Source organism: Embiotoca jacksoni, unplaced genomic scaffold, assembly GCF_022577435.1.
Source record: "Embiotoca jacksoni isolate LCO1_2020_lvr unplaced genomic scaffold, fEmbJac1.0.p SCAF_86, whole genome shotgun sequence".
Taxonomy (NCBI): Eukaryota; Metazoa; Chordata; class Actinopteri; family Embiotocidae; genus Embiotoca; species Embiotoca jacksoni.
The window spans coordinates 502,501-521,301 of record NW_027185443.1 but is presented as its reverse complement, the minus strand read 5'-3'; the positions used below and the strand labels follow the sequence as shown (position 1 = coordinate 521,301).

Below are 18,801 nucleotides of genomic sequence, written 5' to 3'. Positions count from 1 at the left end.
AAAGACTTAGATATAAAAAAAAACTTAAAAAAAAGAGTAGCATGATAAATTACAACAAAGGGACTCGTAAAACACAAATAAATGTAGTTGAGTGTAAAGTAACTTTAAGTGTAAATTGAAGAACTTAAAAATTGTACTGCATGTTAACAAAATGTCATCAAAAGTGTGTATTATTAGAAGTTTTCTATAATCTATAAGCAGTTTGAAGTTGTAGCTTGCTGACGCAGCACACCTGGTTTATTTTAACATTTTATAACCTAAATATGTTTCTGTATGTAAAAAGTGAATCATCGGTGTCAGTCGTGGGCGGGGGGAAAAAAACAACTATATTTCCCACTGAGATGACGTTAAGAAGAGAATAAAGTATAAATAAATACACTTTAATACAGAGCACCTCCCACAGACTCGGGGACCCCCCGCTGAGCACATGACGCCTGATGAAAACCTGATTTTTTTTGTTTTGGGTGTAACTGAGTCCTCATTTCCACATTTTTGACTAATTGGCTTTGGATACACACACAGAGACACACACACACACACACACACAAAGTGATGCTGCTGACTCGCTTTGAATTATGCCGATTGTTTGCTCGGCCGAAGCCGGGCCGCGACCTTTTGTTGACAACATTGTTGATGTCCATACAAAACCGGTGAAATATGCAAGGCAATAAACTGCAGGGCCTTTAATCCTGCTTTCCACATGAGCGTCTGTTTTTAATAACGGCTTGCTTAGTAGCCCGCAAACAGAAGAAGAGGGACCAGACGGAGGCACCCGTGAACAGCTCCGTGCTTTAAGACCAGCTTTTGACGTGAAGATGACCTCAGCCCCGCAGGAACCGGGTTGGACCGCAGGCTGAACAGCGCCCCCGTGTTCTCGGCGACGGTACCCACAAACAGCCGCTGATGTCGAGGGGCGGGTGGAGGGGGGGGGGGAGGACCTGTTCTTTCCGCTCCGGTCCATTTGGGTCGAGCTCCACTGAACCCAGCATGGCTTTGGCTTCTTCTGTCTGCTGTGTAATCGGACCGTGACCTGCTTTCTGTGCACCTGACCCGTGTCCAATCAGCAGTGAGCCAAGTTAAACTATCTCACCTGTTCACTTTGTTCCGTGCGACCCGGCACGGTCGCCGCCCACCGCTCTTCGCGAGGGAGGAAACTTTGTTCTTTCCTCGGGGGTTTTCGACTCCTTTTGAAACCCTCGTTTCCTGTCTTCATGCGATGCTAAGCTACGCTAGCCTACGCTAAGATAACCCCCTGCTGGCTTGAAGCTTCACACAGCAGACCTCCCCCTCCTCCTCCTCCTCCTCCTCTTCATCTCCTCACGGTTTTACGTCTCATCTCGGTTTCAGCGCTCCGCTCACTTCAAAGAGCCGCGTGGCATCAGACTGGAAAGATCCTCAGCGGCCCGAAGCCGTCTTCCTCCACACGATGAGACTAACGAGTTCAAATACGCAGCAGGAAGATCTCAACTGTTGGAGTTTAAAGTAGTTATACTGTTTATTTGGTGGGGAAAAAAAGTATTTTTTGTGAACATCTTTTGAGAATTTATTTTAATCTCTCAGTTTTTCGCCTCTTTTTGGTAGTTTTGAGTCTTTTCGAGGTCATTTTGTGACTCTTTCTAGAGATTTTGTGGCTCTTTTTGGTCATTTTGTGTATTTTTCTGGCCATTTTGCAAACGTTTGAAGATCATTTTCTCATCTTTCTCTTCGTTTTTGTCTTTTTTTTTTTTTCCGGTTTTGCTTTTGGTCATCGAGGTACTTTAATCGACTTTCCATCGAGTAACGTGATCACGTAGTGGCTCTGACACAAGTCAGTATCCCTCTGACCCCCGGCGACCCCTCTGGCTCCGTCCCTGCCCCGAACACACACACACACACACACACACACACACACACACACACACACACACACACACACACACATCCATCATCTTCGTGCCACAACCGACACAGTGACTGACTGACGGATCGGTTAATTACACAAAAGGGCAGCTGAAGAGGAGCGGGAAGAAAAATAAGTCAGATGATGTAAGGACGCGAGTATTTCAAACATGCACAGAAAGCCCGAGTGCAGTTTCAGAGGAATTTTCTGACAGAACCCAGCCCTTTACCGTAGGAAGTCAGATGTTAGTTTTATTCAGCGTATCAGGTTCAAACTTGTCAGACGCTTCAGTAACAGTTGAACGCTTCAACGCAGAAAAATGTGAAATCGTCAGTGTTTTGTGCCCGGAGAGAAAAAGCTGTCCAGACAGAGAGCAAGCACGACCCAGATATGACCGTCATCTCACTTCTTTTTTTTTTTTTTTTTTTTTACTCCTAAACGGAGCAGAGTTTTCAATTCCTGAATAATTCTTCAGAAAGGTTTATAAATAAAGCAGCTATTGTACCTGCAGTAATGTTCAAATCAGGGCAGAAAGACAGTGATGGTGATGCTAAATCTACTTTGAAAGATTTTTTTTTAATTTTGGACAGAAATAGAATAACACGTTTTTAAATAAAGCCTTTCTAAAAGATTATTATGACGTGAGAGGGACTAATACGTCTCATGCAGCCGCAAATATTCTGTCAGTTGATTAATGAGATAATTGTGGGTTTTTTTTGCACCACCTATGAGCCCTGAAGCAAAAAAAAAAAAAGTTGAACATGTTTAATGTTGCAAGTGAAAAACACAAATAGGCACCTTTGAAGTGTGACTAAATGTTTGTAGTTTTAACGTTTTACACATAATAGTTTTTATTTTCTATTTTGATGTTATTATATAAATTTTTAAAGGTTGTTTAATAAAATACAGACATATTGAATCACACACGGCATCAAAACTAAGAAAATCATTGCTCACAGATTCACTTAAATATTAAACTCAGATTCAAAGTGATTAAAAACAAACTTTCTCTCTTCAGCAGGTGAATATTAAAACTCGTTTTGTGCCGTGAAGTGAAAGAACATCGAAGTTTCAACGGAAGGGGGAATTAAATTAGGATCGGTGCAGTTCCGACCTCCGACCGACAGGAGGCGGTATGTTAAAAAAAAAAATAACAAGAAAAGAAAACCGGAAACCCGCTCTGGTTCCGTTTCCGGGGACTTGTTGTACTTCCTGTTCGGCGGTAAAGCGTGTGCTGCCGCTTGTGCGTGAAGCGCAAACGTAATTGTGACGAAAAGATATCAAACCGTTGAACTTGTACACTACCAACGTCTTTACTTTAAAGGAAATGGTGAGTGAAACTTTAAAACTTGACTCTTTCCGACCGGATACTCGGTCGGGCTGTTTCCGTTAGCACCTTAGCCTTCTAGCTGGTTAGCATTAGCTGCGTTAGCTTCTCATTCAAACCGTCGACAGAACAAAATAAAAGTCTTTATTTACTTTTATGCGTCAGATGTAATACTCACCGACTAAAACAGCTGTTTCGCTTGTTTACCGCGCGAAGTTACGTCGTCTTTTGTTTACGTTTTGGACCGGAAACTCGAGCCGGAGACGCCCGCACCAAAGTCCATTCAAAAAATCTCCAATTTTAACAAGCGTGTGATTTAAAAACGCAAACGAGCAGAAGTTGGTCTCCACAAACCTGCAGCTTTACGGTTCTCCTCGAAAAGGAGGCGTCGTCATTAGATATTAAAATCAATTAACATCACATCAGAAAGGATCGTTTCATCGGCTGTTGTTCTGCAGATGTTAAATAATGTTAAATCATTTATTTATGCATGAATCTTGTTCTTCCAGAGTTTACCGCTGAACCCGAAGCCTTTCCTGAACGGCCTCACGGGCAAGCCGGTGATGGTGAAGCTGAAGTGGGGCATGGAGTACAAGGGCTACCTGGTGTCTGTGGACGGATACATGAACATGCAGGTGAGGATCAGAGATTTTAAAATGAGAATAAAATGAGAATAAAAAGTACCTTCGTGACATTTGACCTTTTTATATGTGACGCCGACAGCTGGCCAACACGGAGGAGTTCGTGGACGGAGCTCTGGCGGGTCATCTGGGCGAAGTGCTCATCAGGTATTTAAACACCTTTTTATCTTTTTTTAAACATTTATATTCTGACTGAGTCGAGGCTCCTTTGTTAACGAGTTTATCTGACTTGCGTTAATTATTAAAGCGACAGAAATCAGTGTTGGGAGCAGAAAGAGCGTCTGTCTGTCCTTCTTCCATCTCGAGTCAGAGCTTCGTGTTTTCATCTCCGCAGGTGTAATAACGTTTTGTACATCAGAGGCGTCGAAGAAGAGGAGGAGGACGGAGAGATGAGAGAGTGACGAAGACGATTTGTGTTTTCACCGTGTGAAACAGATCGACTTTTGTTTTTTTATTTTAGGTGTTTTTTTTCCAGCAGCTTTTGAAGTGAAGTGATTCCCTTTTTTTTTTCTCCTTTTTTTTTTTTACTGTACTTGAGGCCGTTTGTATGTTGTGAAAAAAAATACAAAATAAAGACTGGTATGTTTCATTTCTTAGAAAAAAAAAAAAAAAAAGAGGATTTTTGTGGTTTTTGATGTATGAATTTGTACAAGTAGCTCCGCCCCCTTCTCTCCCTCTCTCTGTGCACTTTGAACTTTGCCCTCCTCTGTAAATATTTGCCTTCTCCCAAAACTCCCCGTTGAAGCTCGAGTCACTTGAGAAAGTCGCCGCCGGAAAAAAATGTCCAGAAATCACAGGCTGCTGGTGAAAAACGCCGATCAGGTGGTTTTGATCTGCAGCGACGGGGAGAAGTTCCTGACCGGAGACGGGATGCAGCGTCTGTCTGTGATGGAGAACGGCAGCGTCGTCGTCGGAAGGTACGTTCCCGACGACTTTTAAACGTTCATTTTAACATTTGCAGACGTGACAACATGTGAGAAGCGGCAAACGGATTGTTTTGTTTGATCGCTGATTAAATCAGGAATCAACCGATTTACTTCTCAGTCTTAAGTTGCAGGACTTTTTTATTTTATTTTTTATCAGATTCTTTAAGAGGACTTGATGTCATTTCTTTTTGTTTTTGCACCCGTGTCGCTGCTCTCGGCTGCAGGTGACGTGATGCTCACCGGCGCCCCTTGAGGCCGTAGAGGCTCATTACACACCAGGGGACGACGTCACTGGATAAATGAATGCTTCTGCTCATTATTCCTGTATTTTCTTTTTCTAATCAATAGTGTAAAAACTTTTTTTTGTCATTAATGAATGTTGACATTAACGTGATTTGTGTCTCCTCACAGCGACGGACTGATTAAAGCTGTCGGACCTGCAGGAACCATCGGAGATCAATATTCAGAGGCTTCGTTCGACCGAGTGATCGATGCGACGGGGATGTGCGTCCTGCCGGGTGAGTATCGGCTGTTCCTGCAGAGGAAAGGTCAAAGGTCGTAGATCTTCTACCAAGAGGGGACATTTACTGTTTGGAGTTTTGGCAAAAGCCAGATTCATTTATTAAAATATGAGCGAGGGAGCTCTTTATGCTCCTTTTGGGGAATTCCTTCAGTTTGTTCCCGTTTAAGAAGAAATATTTTTGCTCAGTTTATTGTTCAAGCAGTCAAAAAGAAAAACTTTGAACGAGTAAATAAAACTCACAAACCGCCGGGATCATAAATAACGGAGCAGGATTTTGTCCGATCAGCACAAAGGTGATTTTATTTGATTTAAAGATCGTGGAAATACCAAATTTGAGATTTGACTTGATGTGGAAACCCTGATAATCCGGGATGAACATTTTAAAAACCCGTTTTGTTGTTTCAGGGCTGGTTGACGCTCACACCCACCCGGTCTGGGCCGGAGACCGCGTGCACGAATTTGCAATGAAGGTAATTTATATCGCCGTGTTTTTTTTTTCTTCATGATTAAACTACATCTAAACCTCTAAACAGCTGGCGGGCGCTACCTACATGGACGTGCACCGGGCGGGCGGAGGGATCCACTTCACGGTGGAGCACACCCGGGCCGCCGCCGCCTCTGACCTCCTGGCGTCGCTCCGCGGCAGGCTGGTCCGGATGCAGCGGGCCGGCACCACCCTGGTGGAGTGTAAGAGCGGCTACGGCCTGGAGCTGCAGACGGAGCTGAAGATGCTGGAGGTGATCGAGGAGGCCCGGCGCTCGCTGCCCATCGGCGTCTCCTCCACCTACTGCGGCGCCCACGCCGTGCCCGAGTGAGTCTCCGCCCTCCGCGGCGCGTCCCGAGGAGGCTCGTTACTGGAAACTCGTCCTGTTTTTTTTTTTTTTTTTTTTTTTTTCTCAAGAGGGAAGACGGTCGCGGAGGCCACGCGGGACGTCCTGCGGGTGCAGCTGCCGCGGCTCAGAGAGCTGATGTCCGCCGGGACGCTCCGGGTCGACAACATCGACGTGTTCTGCGAGCGGGGAGTGTTCGACCTCGGCTCCACCCGCTCCATCCTGCAGGCCGGCAAAGACATGGGCCTCAACATCAACTTCCACGGAGACGAGCTCCATCCCATGAACTCCGCTCAGGTGCCGCTGAAGCTGCACGATCAGCATTTTCATTTCAGTTTCTTTTAAATCAAATAATCATTTGGGCCATAAAATGTCCAAAAAAACATAGTAAACATCCTTCAAGTCTCAGAGACATTACATTTTAAATGCTGGTCAGTTAGTTGATTAGATGTTATAATGTAGCTGTGTGTTAACCTGTGTGTGTGTGTGTGTGTGTGTGTGTGTGTGTGTGTGTGTGTGTGTGTAACAGTTGGGGGCGGAGCTTGGAGCCTTGGCCATCAGTCACCTGGAGGAGGTCACAGACGAAGGCATCGCTGCCATGGCCGAAGCAAAAACCGCCGCCGTCCTCCTGCCGACGACCGCTTACATCCTCCGGTACTCCAACACGCACACGCACACACACACACACACACACACACACACACACACACACACACATTACTTAACAGTGTGTGTGTGTGTGTAGGCTGCCCCAGCCTCGGGCCAGAGACATGCTGGACGCCGGCGTGATCGTCGCCCTCGGCAGCGACTTCAACCCGAACGCCTACTGCTGCTCCATGGTGAGAACATCTGGAGGTGGAAAGAGAGCGACAACACACCTGTCTTCGTCATCTTCTTCTTCTTCTGTGAACCTCCGTCTCCCTCCGTGTCCGTCCTCAGCCGATAGTCATGCACCTGGCCTGTGTCAACATGAGGATGTCCATGCCCGAGGCTCTGGCCGCGGCCACCATCAACGCCGCGTTCGCCCTCGGACGCTCGCACGCACACGGGTCGCTGGAGGTCAACAAGCACGGAGACCTGCTGGTGCTCAACGCCGCCCGGTAAATCCACCGCGACACATCTGGGTCCAGATTATAGGCTGTACATAATACCGGGTTTGAAAAAAAAATGAGGCAGAAGTGCCTTAAACTGCGATACCACCGAGTGCCACTAGAGGGCCTCTCCAGAGAGTCCCATTCAACTTCTCTCGTGAAATATAAAGTCAATAAAACATTTTTTTCCACAAGTTATCTCGGTGCTGTTCGCTAAAGTCGCTCCTTCTTATTAGTTTTCTGGAGGTTAATCTGGAAATAATCCCTCATTAATTTGAAATTAGACCCTCAAAAAGCTGTTTTTTTTTTTGGGGCGGAGGGCGTGTTTGTTTGATTGACAGGACCTCAGGTTACAGCCATCGGTGGGCGGGGCTTACGTGTCCTCAAGTTTCCAATCAGATCGAGCCAAATCTTTCCCGAAAAGTTAAAGCTGATAGAGGGGCTGTAAATATACGCTTTAAATATTAATATTATGGCCAAGACTTGTTATTAGTTTTTATCTTTAAAAAAAGAAATGGCTTTTGTATTCAGAAAATATAAGATAAATACTGAACAGATGTGAGATGACATTTTCCATTCATGATATCTACAATCAGTTTTATATCTATTCATCAGTTCTGACATTTTGCTGCATTTATCTGCGAGGCTTTTTATTCTACTGGGTGAGATCAGTTTTTTTTTTAATTATTATTATTATTAATATTTCACCAGACAGGTAGAAAATATTCTGATTCCCGAGCAGAAACCGTGAACTTTAGCCGCTTTGTTGATTGTTTTTAATGAGATGTTTTGATTAATATGCAGTAAAGTTAAATGTAAAGTTGAACTTTATTATTACTGTTATCGTATGAAACGCTGATGTGCGCAGGTGGGAGCACCTGATCTACCAGCTGGGAGGACACCAGGAGGTCATCCGCTACGTCGTCGTCGAGGGCAACGTCGTGTACGACAATGACAAAACCGTGGACCTGTAACCATGACGACGAAGAACCGGCTGCTAATTCAGATTAATGATTAATGAAGGTGCCACCGGAGACATGAAAAAGAACAGTTACACGTGTTCGGGGGGAAAAAAATGTATAACTGCAGTAGAAAATATTGAAATTAAAACTTTAGGTGACATTTAGGATTGTTACGTCATCCGGGACCAGCAGCTCCAAAACTCTGGTTTTAGTATTTCAGCTCACCGTCAGCTGGTTGTAGATTATGTTTAATAAATGTCGGGAAGCTGTTTCCAAAACATTGTCATGTTTCTTTACGTTTAATATCAACGTAAAAAAGTGTCCGTGAGACCGAGTGAGTCAATGTTGTCTCATCGGTATCAACAAATCCCCCGACACCAGCGTTAGTCGATATCAGAGATCTAAAATGAATAAAAACGGCAGAAAACCAAATAAAACAAGCCGTTAGTGAAGAGGTGCTCTCTGCCTTTATTAAACACGTCAAGTACACGGCAACCGTTTCCTCGAAATATATTTCCACAGTCTTCAAACAACCAGATCAACTTTTCTCGTCTTAACTTTCGGCTCAGAGAACAATCCTCGTTGTAGTGAGTAAAAACGCTAACCGTGAAAAATACTAGTTAAAATGCTATTCACAAGAATAAGTGGGTGCAGAGATGGAAAAAAAAAAAAAAGCGTCACACGTGATAACTGGCTTGTTTTTTTTTGTGTTTTTTTTTTTTTACCATTAAAGAACAAAGCGGATATATTTTGTGTACCGAAGCTTCAACTGTGTTGAAACTACGCCGATCGTCGGCCTCAGGCTTCGTACTTCTTCCCTCCTCGGTGGATCTGCTGGTACAGCGTCATGGAGAAAGCCATACCGAGCAGCTGGAACAACAAAATCAATAAATGAAATGAGGAGTTATTAAACGTGCTGTTTTTGGTAAAGATGTGAAAGTGTTTTGTGGTTCAGAGGGGACGGCTGCTCACCTGTATGACCAACACGCACATAGCGATGGTTCCCAGCAGGTGTTTGTTGTCGTCCAGCCACTCCTCTACTTTGTCATAGCAACCCTGAAAACACGGCGATGAAAGATGGAAACCAGGTCGTCAACGAAACTGTTTATGAATTTATACCGAGAATAAACATTTCCTTTTTTTAAAAAAAAATTTTTTTTTTAGGTTCACTAGTTCAGTTTTGGACCACGTGATAGTTCGTATCTTGAACGACATACGACAAAGGACGAGGTTAACATCTGACATGAAAAACCACGTCAAGAGCAAGAACAAGCATAAGTTAGTCGTCCATATTTTACTTTTACTTATTATTTCTGCAGGAACATGCAAATTCCACGTAGAAAGTCCCAGGCGGGGATCGAACCGCGGACCTTTTAGACTGAGACGACAACGCTGACTGCACTGTTGTGCCGCCTGATGTGTCTTGAAGTCATACTTATGGCACGTCGTCATAAATGGCGCAAAAAAGTCAGTTCTTTAATGTCGGCAAAACTGAAAAAAATCTCGTACTATAGCACGTCGTCTAAAATATTTCTGACATTTTTATGATTGAGGTCTATGGCACACAATATACACAATACTTGATTTTAGGATTGATTTATTGTTGTCTTTAGTGTTTTAATGTGAAATACTGGCACTAAAAAGAGCACAGATCATCTCCAGATGGGACTCACCCTCGTCCATAAGGTATTGGAGGCGTTGTTTCCGCAGCCCCGGTAAAACTGCTGGCAGCAGGTATCAGGAACCACGTTTTGATGCAGGGCAGAGTACCAGTCGTCGTGGCTCATCACACCACAACACTTCCACTGGCAAAGAAGCAAGAGAGAAAGAAGAGAAAAAGAGTCACTTTATGTTGAACTAAAAACCGCGTGGTAAACTTGATTTTAAGTTGAAGGTTAAGTTACGAAGTGCATTTCAGGAAGCTGTAGGATTCATTGAAGAAGAAGAAGAAGAAGAAATGTCTGATTTATGTACCTCTCCCTGTATGGTGTTCCACGCCTCCCTCAGGCCTGCGTTGTCATCCGTGTTGTACAGCACCAGCCCTTCTTTCAGGTCCCGTCTGGCATTTTCCCTCACCTGGGAAAAAGGTGGATTATGGGATATGTCGGCACGCTTGTTCACAGCAGGAGAGGATCATAAAAAAAAACCCAATGTGAACGTTGCTTCACGCAGCAGCCTTACCTTGTCTGTGTAGACAAAGAAGAGGATGAGGAGGATGAGTTCAGCCAAGAGGATGACCAACAGAACGATGAAGAACTGATTAAAAGAAAAAGTGTCAGATAATCACAATAAAAGGACGTATGACGTACTAATGTTACATGAACGACAACGCAAAAGATCGTAAATATGAACTGCGGGCTTAAAAATACATTTAATTTCAGGTTCAGGGTGAATTATAAAAAATAACTTTTTAAGTGAAGGAAATAAAGTAATTCTTCGTCAAGTAATCGTAACACAAATTGTTCCAGCGTTCATAATTCCCGTGCCACCTGAACACAGCATTACTGAAGTGAAATAATAAAAATAAAAAAAACCTGCATTATGGGTATTGTAGTGTACTCACACTCAGCAACAGGCACTTGTTCTCCTTGATGGCACCCAGGCAACCCAGGAAACCCGTCACCATGACGAGGGCGCCGAGGGTGATGATGAGGTTGGCGGCGGAGAACGACGGGAAGGAGGGCGACAGGGCGGCGAAGCTGCTCTGAGAAACCGACAGCCACACGCCGACACCCAACAACCCGCAGCCTCCCAGCTGAAACACACACAGGAAACTCCACGTACTTCCTGCTGATTTGTTGATAATAAAAAGTGCTTTTTCTGATCTCACTACTAACTCATGGCAACGTCTGAAGAACATTTTTTGCGACTCGGTGTGTGTGTGGAGTAAATTACCCAGAAGAGCAAGTTGAAGAGGAAGAGCATGTATTTCACACAGCAGATGCAGCCGCGAGCCATGACTGAGCAGACGGGCACTGTAAACAAATAAATACAAACAAATTTGTAATTTCATGTTGCTGTGATTGTTAATAAATGAAAAATCTGCGCACTAAGATGAACGTTTGTTTCATGAAGTCCCGTCTTGCGTCATAATTACTGGCTCGAGTTGGGAGTTTTTAAAAGGAGGAAAACATCGTTTGCTCCCACATCCCAGTGCACAAACCAGCTTTCATTCCCATGATGTCACGGTTTACCGGTGGAGGAGTCACAACACGACAAACGAGGAGGAGATGAACTTACCACCTTTGACGAGCAGGAGAACGAAGAGGCTACGGTGGCGTACCTGTAACACAACAGTGACCGAGTGTTAACGCTGTTGCCGTGGACACCGGCGTTACGACAACTGAAGGTCACTACGACAACGATTCAAATGTGGTTTTGAGCGATTGTATGTCGTCCTCCTGTGGTCACTGAATCACCGACGTCCAACACACGGGACCGGACGGTGACATCACTGACAAATGACGTCATCTAATTTTAAGTTGCTTGATTACATGTAAAATGTCCACTATTTAAAATTAAATCAATTATATATTTGGAATATCTGTATTGTGGCGTTTGTTATTTATCGCCCCAACATACATATATCTTGCAATAACTAATTCTATTTATACATTTCTTTATTAAAAGTAAGTTTGGATTGAATATTTGTATTTCTTCACGTGAGTATTTTTGGAAAACCACTTGGATCAGATTTTATATCACTGTAATTATTAATAAATGCACTAAATTTAACATTTATTAAATAAAGTCCAAATACCATATTAGCTGGCTCAAATTGGAGGTTTTTTTTTAAGGGAAGAAAACAAGGTCAAAGGTCAGACATGATAAATAAAATAACTTGTCATTGAAAGTCTGGTTTCACAAAAAATAAAGTGTGCCGTTTTCTGTTGACATAAATATGCAATACACTTTTGTCAATTTTTAATTTATTTAAGTTTTCATCTTTTCAAGTAGAATTAATTACGTCTGTTTGAAGCAACTTCTTCACGCGCACACAGAGGAACAATATTTTAAAACAATAGTTACTTAATGTAAAAAACAAAAACAAAAAATTAAGACTGTTTTTAAACAGATAATCTGATTCGTTGGTGATTTATTGCGGTTAAAAGGAAGTTATTGTTGTTGTCTAGTTGGACAAAGTGGAGGGGAAGTGGAGGGGGAGGGGAGGGGGGGGGGGTCCTCGTCCCGACGTGACGTCACCGGTCAGAACTTCAGTTACAAACGTTTTCGATAAAAACGAAAAAAAAAAAAAAAAAGGAGCGCGCAGGCGCCATTTTTAAATCCAACTTTAATATTTTGTTTTTTTTTGCGATAGTAAAACACGTTACTGTTTGCCCGAAGACGACTAATAAACTTCCCGGTGGCTCTGCTGGCCGTGTCTGTTTCCATGTCTATGTTGGAAGACAGAAGAGGAGGAAAGAAAAAAAAAAAGGGGGGGGAGACGGTTTCCTACCTTTGGCTACGAACTGGAGCTCATCTCCCCACTAACGTATCGGGCTTTACAAGCAGGAAACTTTCACATGCTGCTCCGTCTCGGCATCGGGTTTAAAGCGCAGGTCCGACGGTTGTTAAAGTGCGAAATTGGCTTTGAAGTTTCGGTCGATGGCTGGAGGAGGAGGAGGAGGAGAAGGAGGAGGAGGTTTTCTCCGGAGAGGGAGGAGCACAGCGGGCCCTGCTGGAGGCGTGACCGTCGGAGAGAGAGAGGGGGGGCCCCTTTGTTTCCTAGGACGGCGAAGGCACGACCCTGACCGATCACTAACCCTCCTGACCAATCAGAGGCAGAGTAGGGCGGGGCCATGCCGTCACCATCCTAGGAAAATAACAGCTGCGTGCGGCCGGTTACTGACTTATACAGAGTCCAAACAAATGAATCAACTTCTTTTGACTTCAAAAATACTCTTAAAGTTACAGGATAAGCTCAAAACCACAGTACAATTTTAAGGAGTTTTTATGCAACTTCACTACATTTCAGAAAAGAAAAATATTGTACTTTTTACTTCACTACAGTTATTTGACAGTTTTACCTCCGAGTTACTTTTTAACATTAAGACACATAACCCCAAAAAAAACATTTTTAAAAATTAAATCAGTGGTGATTTTCCCCTTTAAACTTCTAACATGGTTTCATTTTAATAATTAAAATTATTTACAATTTTATGCAAAAAAAAAATAAAAATAAAAATCCAACATTAGAGAAACTAATCTGAAAAATCCAACATATATTTGTTTATCAGAATAATTTTTTTTCTCTTTCCTTTCTTCTTCATAATCTCACGACGACCCGAGATTTATCTGGTGACCCTTTGGAATAAATAAATGAGTTAAAACTAGACTTTGACCAGCTACAACAGCACTATATAAAAATGTTAACACCTGGTATATGAAGTCCAAACATCCACACCGAAAACCCCAAAGCTGAACAGGACTTTAATAAAGGTTTCATCATTGTAACATTAATATTAACACGTGACACTGAACAGAAAATACCACCAAAAAAAATACAAAATATACAAAAAACATTAAAAGCATGTTGGTCTTTCAGCTGTTGCTTTTGAGGATCCGTGGTATTAAAGGAAGAGTGTGTTTGTTTCCTGTGGATTCCAGGGTTCCAGGAGTAAAAGTCAGTGTCCAGACTGTCCCCAAACCGGGTATGTAGCGGCAGCCCACCCTGTCCCACAGTGAGGGCGGGAGGGGGGGGGAGTCATAGGGAGGCAGACAGTGACAATCACTGACAGACTGTTCCTCCTCTATTTACCTCTCTGCCTCTCTTTATCCCAGGACCCATCGATCAGCGTGGGAGGAGTTCAGCTGCACCGACTCGCTGCTCTCTCCACCCTCGTGCTGAGAAACCCACACATCACAAGCAAATAGGTTAAAGAGGGATAATACTGCAAAAAAAAAAAAAATATATATATTGACCAGGAATTTCTTTCATTAATTACACCAATTTTTTTAAATTTTCTTTAAAGAAATGAAAGAAATCTGTAATTAAGGTCAGCACAGAAGACGTCACACATGTAAAAAACATTTTTAAAGATTAAATCAGTGGTGATTTTCCCTTTAAACTTCTAACATGGTTTCATTTGAATAATTAAAATTATTCACAATTTTACTCCCTCTTGTCTGAGCATTTAGTTGCACGGGAATTTGATGTATTTTCAATATGTATTTTTAATACACCATCAAACTCCAATTTTTAATGGTTAAAACCACTCACTGAACCAAACCCCTCCAAAAATGTGACTGAATTAGTTTCACGACAACTATTTTTGTTTTGTGTGTACTTGTTGTCGAGAAGAAAACTGGAGGCCTGACTGAAGCTGAGACTAAGTGAAGTCGGACTTAATAAACAGGATTAAAAAACTCAACCGTACACTTTAAATCTGAGTGAAAGTGAACACATGAAGTAACACTTTGCTCGATAACGCGTACCCACACCTTTTTGGCGATGGCCCGGAGTTTCCCCAGCAGTGAGGGTTTCTGGGTGTAGACCACGTCGTCGTCAGGCTCCTCCCCCTCCACCAGGGCACAGCTGTCTGCAGCTGGCAGCTCACACTCCTTGTTGGCGGTCATCACCAGACGGGAGTACTTGTACTCCAGCCTGTACCACAGGGGGATTAAGTCACATCTTTAACAGCAGACAGCGTTCAGCCGGATATTTCACTCAGCTCAACTGTCACGTCCAGTTTTTTAATTCATACGTCAAAAGCTTTGTATTATTACAACATTTTGTTTTGTAAAATATTGACGGATTTTTGTCAGTAATTGCTAACTATTAAATTGTTTTCTACAATTGAGTAAAAAAAAAAAAACAATTCCCCACAAGAGAAAACAAATCTTTTTTTTTAAATTTAATTCTAGAAAAATTAGCTTTTTTTCCCCTTTAAAATATCAAAATTTTACAAAACGTTTTGTTCTTGAAATATCAAATATCTATATAAAAGTTATTTTTGCAATGTTAGTAATAATCAATAACTTGTTCTCCTAAATTTGTAACCATAATCTCATAATATTAAATCTATTCCCACCAAATCATCTGACTTTTTTTTTTTTTTTTCTTAAACTGTCAACAACGCGCTTTCATGGCTGATTCCGCCTTCACTTCCTTCAGACCCCAAAAGAATCGGATCCTTCGCTGCCGCTGAAAAACAGACGCCGACATCTTCACCTTTGAACGACACTTCACTGCGACGTCGGTCCGGTTGCATCCTCACCTCTTGTTCTTCTTCCAGAAATAGCAGGTGAGGGAGATGAGCAGCACGGCCATGAAGGTGCCGCCTCCGACCCCGACCTTCAGCCACAGCGCGATGTCGTCGCAGGGGGCGGAGCTCCGAGAAGGCAGCGACAGACCTTTGGTGCACAACTTGGGCTCATTCCACACGTAAAGGGTTTCCTGTTTGAGATGGAGGGTGTTTCAGAAATGATTCGTCTGAACACGAAGCAGCAGCAGATTCGAGGTGTTTCCTGCGTTACCTGAACGCCTCCCCGACACGCGCCCTCGATCCGGTGGTAGTCGTCCTCGGTGCAGCGCGGACAGGCGGCGGCGCTCTCCCACAGGAAGTGAAACGTGCATCCGTTGCATGTTCCTGCAGGACAGGAGCTGCGCGCGCGCGCGCGCGCACGCACACACACACACACACACACACACACACACACACACACACACAAACAGGTAAGTCACAGAGTTTTTTTTCATTGTCTTACATGATCTAATATGAGACACATTTGGATATGAAATCCGTAAACATGCGATTTGTGATCGTCTAAAGTCTGCAAGCAAAACACAGAAATAGCTGCAACGATAAATCTGTTTTTTTTTTCAGTTTCAGCAACTTCACAACTGTTTTTCTCTTCTTTTCTGTTGTGACAGCTGTGTATATATATTTTATAGACAATTCAACAAAATCAAATCTAAGAAAACACATAACAAAATGGAGCTTTTTTTGGTGTTTTAAAAAACTAAAATTTTAAAACAGAAAATATCTGGCAGATAATCAAAAGGGATCATTAGTTGCGGCCCTAAATTCAGCCGAACTAGCCAAAGCATTAAAAATGAAACTTCGGATTATAAAACGATCCCATCCTGACTCACGTACCCGGGCACCGAGAGCTCCCCTCGCTCCGACTTCTGCGGGTTACAGCGAACGGTGATGACGGAGCTCCGCCCCTGGTCGCATGAAGCCGTCGCCTGCGTCGACCTGAAGGAAAACAAAAGCGCAGTCAGGACTTAAAACACAACAAAAACATGCCAACACCGCCTCCGTCTTTCGTTCTGTACCTGTAGAAGAAGTTGATGTCGGGAACGTCCTGCGAGTTTTCCGGGAACAGATCCGGTTTGGCGTTTACGCCGTTGAAAACAGAGTCGACCGTCGCTCCTCAAAAAAAAACAAGGACAGACACGTCGAAGCAGTTTTAACTGGCTGTTAATCACAGATCATTATTATTATTATTATTATTATTATTATTATATTAACATTTAATGAGTGTCACACCGATGAACGTGTCAGCGAGGCTGATGGACTGGGAGGAAATGGCCATCCTGAAGCCCCGCCCATCTGCTGGGATGATGGTTGATTGGCAGATGAAGCTGTCCACCGAGTTGACGAACTGAGTCGCCTCGGTCTGGTCGTCTTTGCTGGACACGTCGGTGACGTTATCGGTGCAGACGGCGGCTCTCCTCCCCTGAGAGGACGCGCACACAGCATGAAAATCAGTCTGTCCGTTGCTATAGTTACGACGGCTATTTCACACCGGGTGTAAAAAAAACAACTAAAAACTGATTTGTTTTCCACTGCGGGATCTTCAAAACAAGATAATTTGCCACAACGTCGGGAGGGTAAATAAATAATATAATGTACATATAACACGTTAAAAAATAAAGAAGGAATCCAAAATTAAAATTCAGTTACCTCGTGGCCACACAGGCTGATGTTGAACAGGTGGAGGTACTTTGTGCCTTTGGAGGTGAAGCTCGGCCCGATGGTCAGCGAGGCCGCGTCGCTCAGCGGGCTGAGGTCAAAGGTCAGCGTGCGGTTGTTCTCAGTGTGGGTGAAGGAGCAGTCGCTGTAGCAGCGGGAGTGTTCCTGAAAGAGAAGGAAACACCTGGAAATTATTGTTGTTTCCGTGACAACAACGACTCATAAAGAATGAGGCGGGTTTTTAAAGTCAACAGCGGGTCTCTCCACCTTGTTGCTGATACTTCCTGGTCCACACGCGACACACGTGTCCTGGCCGAAGGTGTGTCGCCCGGACAGGTGTGTGTTGGGGGGGCACTCCCGGCACCGGTTGGTCTCCCTGTCGATGTAGAAGCCGGCGGGGCAGGGGACGCAGGAGGAGCCGGCCCGCTGGGAGTTCTGGGGTACCAGAGCGCAGGCCCGGCACGCCGACGCCACGCCGTCCAGGGCGTTGGTCACAGTGATGGAGTAGAGCTTCACCATGTCACCGACGTACCGACGCACCTGCGGACGAAACAGAGATCATTTCACTTCCATAGTTTGCTGCAGGGCTTTTATCCTTCAACAACGCAGCTCATATGAATTAGGGCCCGAGCACCGATGGTGAAGAGGTCACAGCGACCTTTGAAAAGGGACTAAAGGAACATTTCTGTGTTGTTCACTCACGTCGACGGCGTGGTTGGTCCTCTGGAAGGCCCACGTGTACATGACGGAGGCGTCCCTAGTCATGCTGTGTGAGTACGACTGCTTCCCCTTACTGCCCTCCCACGACTCCACCACCGTGGTGGTCTTCCTGTTCACGTCCTGCAGGCGGAGGACGGGGGGGAGGACAAACACACACACACACACACACACACACACACACACACACACGGGTCGTCATGCCGAACGGTAAATATGCGGTAACGCTGTAATGAGCTGCAGCAACGCGACCGCTCCGCCTCACTGGGGAGCTGCGTCACCTAATTACTACCTTCTGCTGAGAACAAACACACACCATCATGAAGTAGAGCTCGCAGTCGGCCGAGCAGATGGTCTCGAACACAAAGGTTATCTGGCCAAACTCGCCGCCAGTCATCCCTGCGAGCGACGCTGGGACTCTGCCACGCAAACACACACACACACACACACACACACACACACACACACACACACACACACACACACACACACAGGCAGAGATTTAGTCCTCTAAACACCATCGCACACACAAACTACTTCCTACAAAATACTGTTGCTAAGACGGCTCAGAGATGCTGACAGGATTTGATTTTCCTCTTTCTGTTGTGTCTAAATTTGAAATTTAAATCTCGCTGAAAACAAGCAGATCTTCCCGGGCAGTCGCCTCGCTGGCTCACGGACTCACTTGAAGCCGGGAACGTGCAAGCTGAGGATGAGGTAGTCGTTGTCCGAGCTGCCCGCTCCGCTGCGGACGTGGTCTCCCGCCACCTCCCATCCTGACGAACACACATATTAACACACTATTATTATTATTATTATTATTATTATTTCTATATTCAGTGCGGAGACACCATTAAAACGAAATCCGTCACATTTCATAACGACCGGATCGGAGATCGCCTCCTTCGTGCTCACCGTTCATGCTGTCGCATTTGGAGTTGCCCACGTTGAAGCAGGAAGTCTTCATGTTGGAGGGCAGCACGT

At 44.2% G+C, this 18,801-nt stretch overlaps 4 protein-coding genes across 4 annotated transcripts in view; 2 read left to right on the top strand and 2 right to left on the bottom strand.

The window, feature by feature from the left end:
* The first annotated feature begins 3,068 nt into the window (after positions 1 to 3,068).
* On the top strand, positions 3,069 to 4,412 carry snrpf (small nuclear ribonucleoprotein polypeptide F). Its single transcript, XM_069139889.1, has 4 exons — positions 3,069 to 3,209; positions 3,716 to 3,841; positions 3,930 to 3,994; positions 4,182 to 4,412. Exons 1-4 carry the CDS (start codon positions 3,207 to 3,209, stop codon positions 4,246 to 4,248), a joined length of 261 nt encoding a protein of 86 aa, XP_068995990.1. The 5' UTR covers positions 3,069 to 3,206; the 3' UTR covers positions 4,249 to 4,412.
* A 131-nt stretch (positions 4,413 to 4,543) lies between these two features.
* On the top strand, positions 4,544 to 8,457 carry amdhd1 (amidohydrolase domain containing 1). Its single transcript, XM_069139886.1, has 9 exons — positions 4,544 to 4,764; positions 5,185 to 5,291; positions 5,702 to 5,766; positions 5,830 to 6,107; positions 6,198 to 6,423; positions 6,656 to 6,780; positions 6,872 to 6,965; positions 7,066 to 7,226; positions 8,086 to 8,457. The coding sequence occupies exons 1-9, from the start codon at positions 4,628 to 4,630 to the stop codon at positions 8,189 to 8,191; spliced, it is 1,299 nt and encodes a 432-aa protein (XP_068995987.1). The 5' UTR covers positions 4,544 to 4,627; the 3' UTR covers positions 8,192 to 8,457.
* A 166-nt stretch (positions 8,458 to 8,623) lies between these two features.
* Positions 8,624 to 13,013, bottom strand: LOC138192479 (tetraspanin-9). The gene is made up of 9 exons (XM_069139888.1): positions 12,636 to 13,013; positions 11,420 to 11,462; positions 11,075 to 11,154; positions 10,743 to 10,934; positions 10,361 to 10,435; positions 10,154 to 10,255; positions 9,853 to 9,984; positions 9,152 to 9,235; positions 8,624 to 9,049 (listed from the first exon to the last, which is right to left on the bottom strand). Exons 3-9 carry the CDS (start codon positions 11,135 to 11,137, stop codon positions 8,978 to 8,980), a joined length of 720 nt encoding a protein of 239 aa, XP_068995989.1. The 5' UTR covers positions 11,138 to 11,154; positions 11,420 to 11,462; positions 12,636 to 13,013; the 3' UTR covers positions 8,624 to 8,977.
* A 580-nt stretch (positions 13,014 to 13,593) lies between these two features.
* Positions 13,594 to 18,801, bottom strand: part of LOC138192477 (endosome/lysosome-associated apoptosis and autophagy regulator family member 2-like) — a 12,376-nt gene continuing 7,168 nt past the window's right edge. Inside the window, exons 10-22 of the mRNA XM_069139885.1 lie at positions 18,733 to 18,801; positions 18,503 to 18,593; positions 18,134 to 18,236; positions 17,803 to 17,940; positions 17,368 to 17,640; positions 17,092 to 17,265; positions 16,675 to 16,864; positions 16,461 to 16,557; positions 16,279 to 16,380; positions 15,656 to 15,782; positions 15,397 to 15,575; positions 14,621 to 14,783; positions 13,594 to 14,023 (exon numbers count right to left, since the gene is read on the bottom strand). The exon at positions 18,733 to 18,801 is cut by the window's right edge and continues 60 nt beyond it. Of these exons, the coding sequence (XP_068995986.1) occupies positions 13,952 to 14,023; positions 14,621 to 14,783; positions 15,397 to 15,575; positions 15,656 to 15,782; positions 16,279 to 16,380; positions 16,461 to 16,557; positions 16,675 to 16,864; positions 17,092 to 17,265; positions 17,368 to 17,640; positions 17,803 to 17,940; positions 18,134 to 18,236; positions 18,503 to 18,593; positions 18,733 to 18,801 (1,778 nt within the window). The 3' untranslated portion in view covers positions 13,594 to 13,951. The remainder of the gene's footprint in view (positions 14,024 to 14,620; positions 14,784 to 15,396; positions 15,576 to 15,655; positions 15,783 to 16,278; positions 16,381 to 16,460; positions 16,558 to 16,674; positions 16,865 to 17,091; positions 17,266 to 17,367; positions 17,641 to 17,802; positions 17,941 to 18,133; positions 18,237 to 18,502; positions 18,594 to 18,732) is intronic.

Coding starts and splice junctions, on each gene's coding strand:
- snrpf (XM_069139889.1), top strand. Junction 3,842..3,929: donor ACGGATACATGAACATGCAG/GTGAGGATCAGA, acceptor TGACGCCGACAG/CTGGCCAACACGGAGGAGTT. Junction 3,995..4,181: donor CTGGGCGAAGTGCTCATCAG/GTATTTAAACAC, acceptor TCATCTCCGCAG/GTGTAATAACGTTTTGTACA.
- amdhd1 (XM_069139886.1), top strand. CDS start 4,628: ATGTCCAGAAATCACAGGCTGCTGGTGAAAAACGCCGATCAGGTGGTT. Junction 5,292..5,701: donor GGGGATGTGCGTCCTGCCGG/GTGAGTATCGGC, acceptor TTGTTGTTTCAG/GGCTGGTTGACGCTCACACC. Junction 6,108..6,197: donor GGCGCCCACGCCGTGCCCGA/GTGAGTCTCCGC, acceptor TTTTTTCTCAAG/AGGGAAGACGGTCGCGGAGG.
- LOC138192479 (XM_069139888.1), bottom strand. CDS start 11,137: ATGGCTCGCGGCTGCATCTGCTGTGTGAAATACATGCTCTTCCTCTTC. Junction 10,935..11,074: donor TCTTCAACTTGCTCTTCTGG/GTAATTTACTCC, acceptor TGTGTGTTTCAG/CTGGGAGGCTGCGGGTTGTT. Junction 9,050..9,151: donor TGTGCGTGTTGGTCATACAG/GTGAGCAGCCGT, acceptor TTGTTGTTCCAG/CTGCTCGGTATGGCTTTCTC.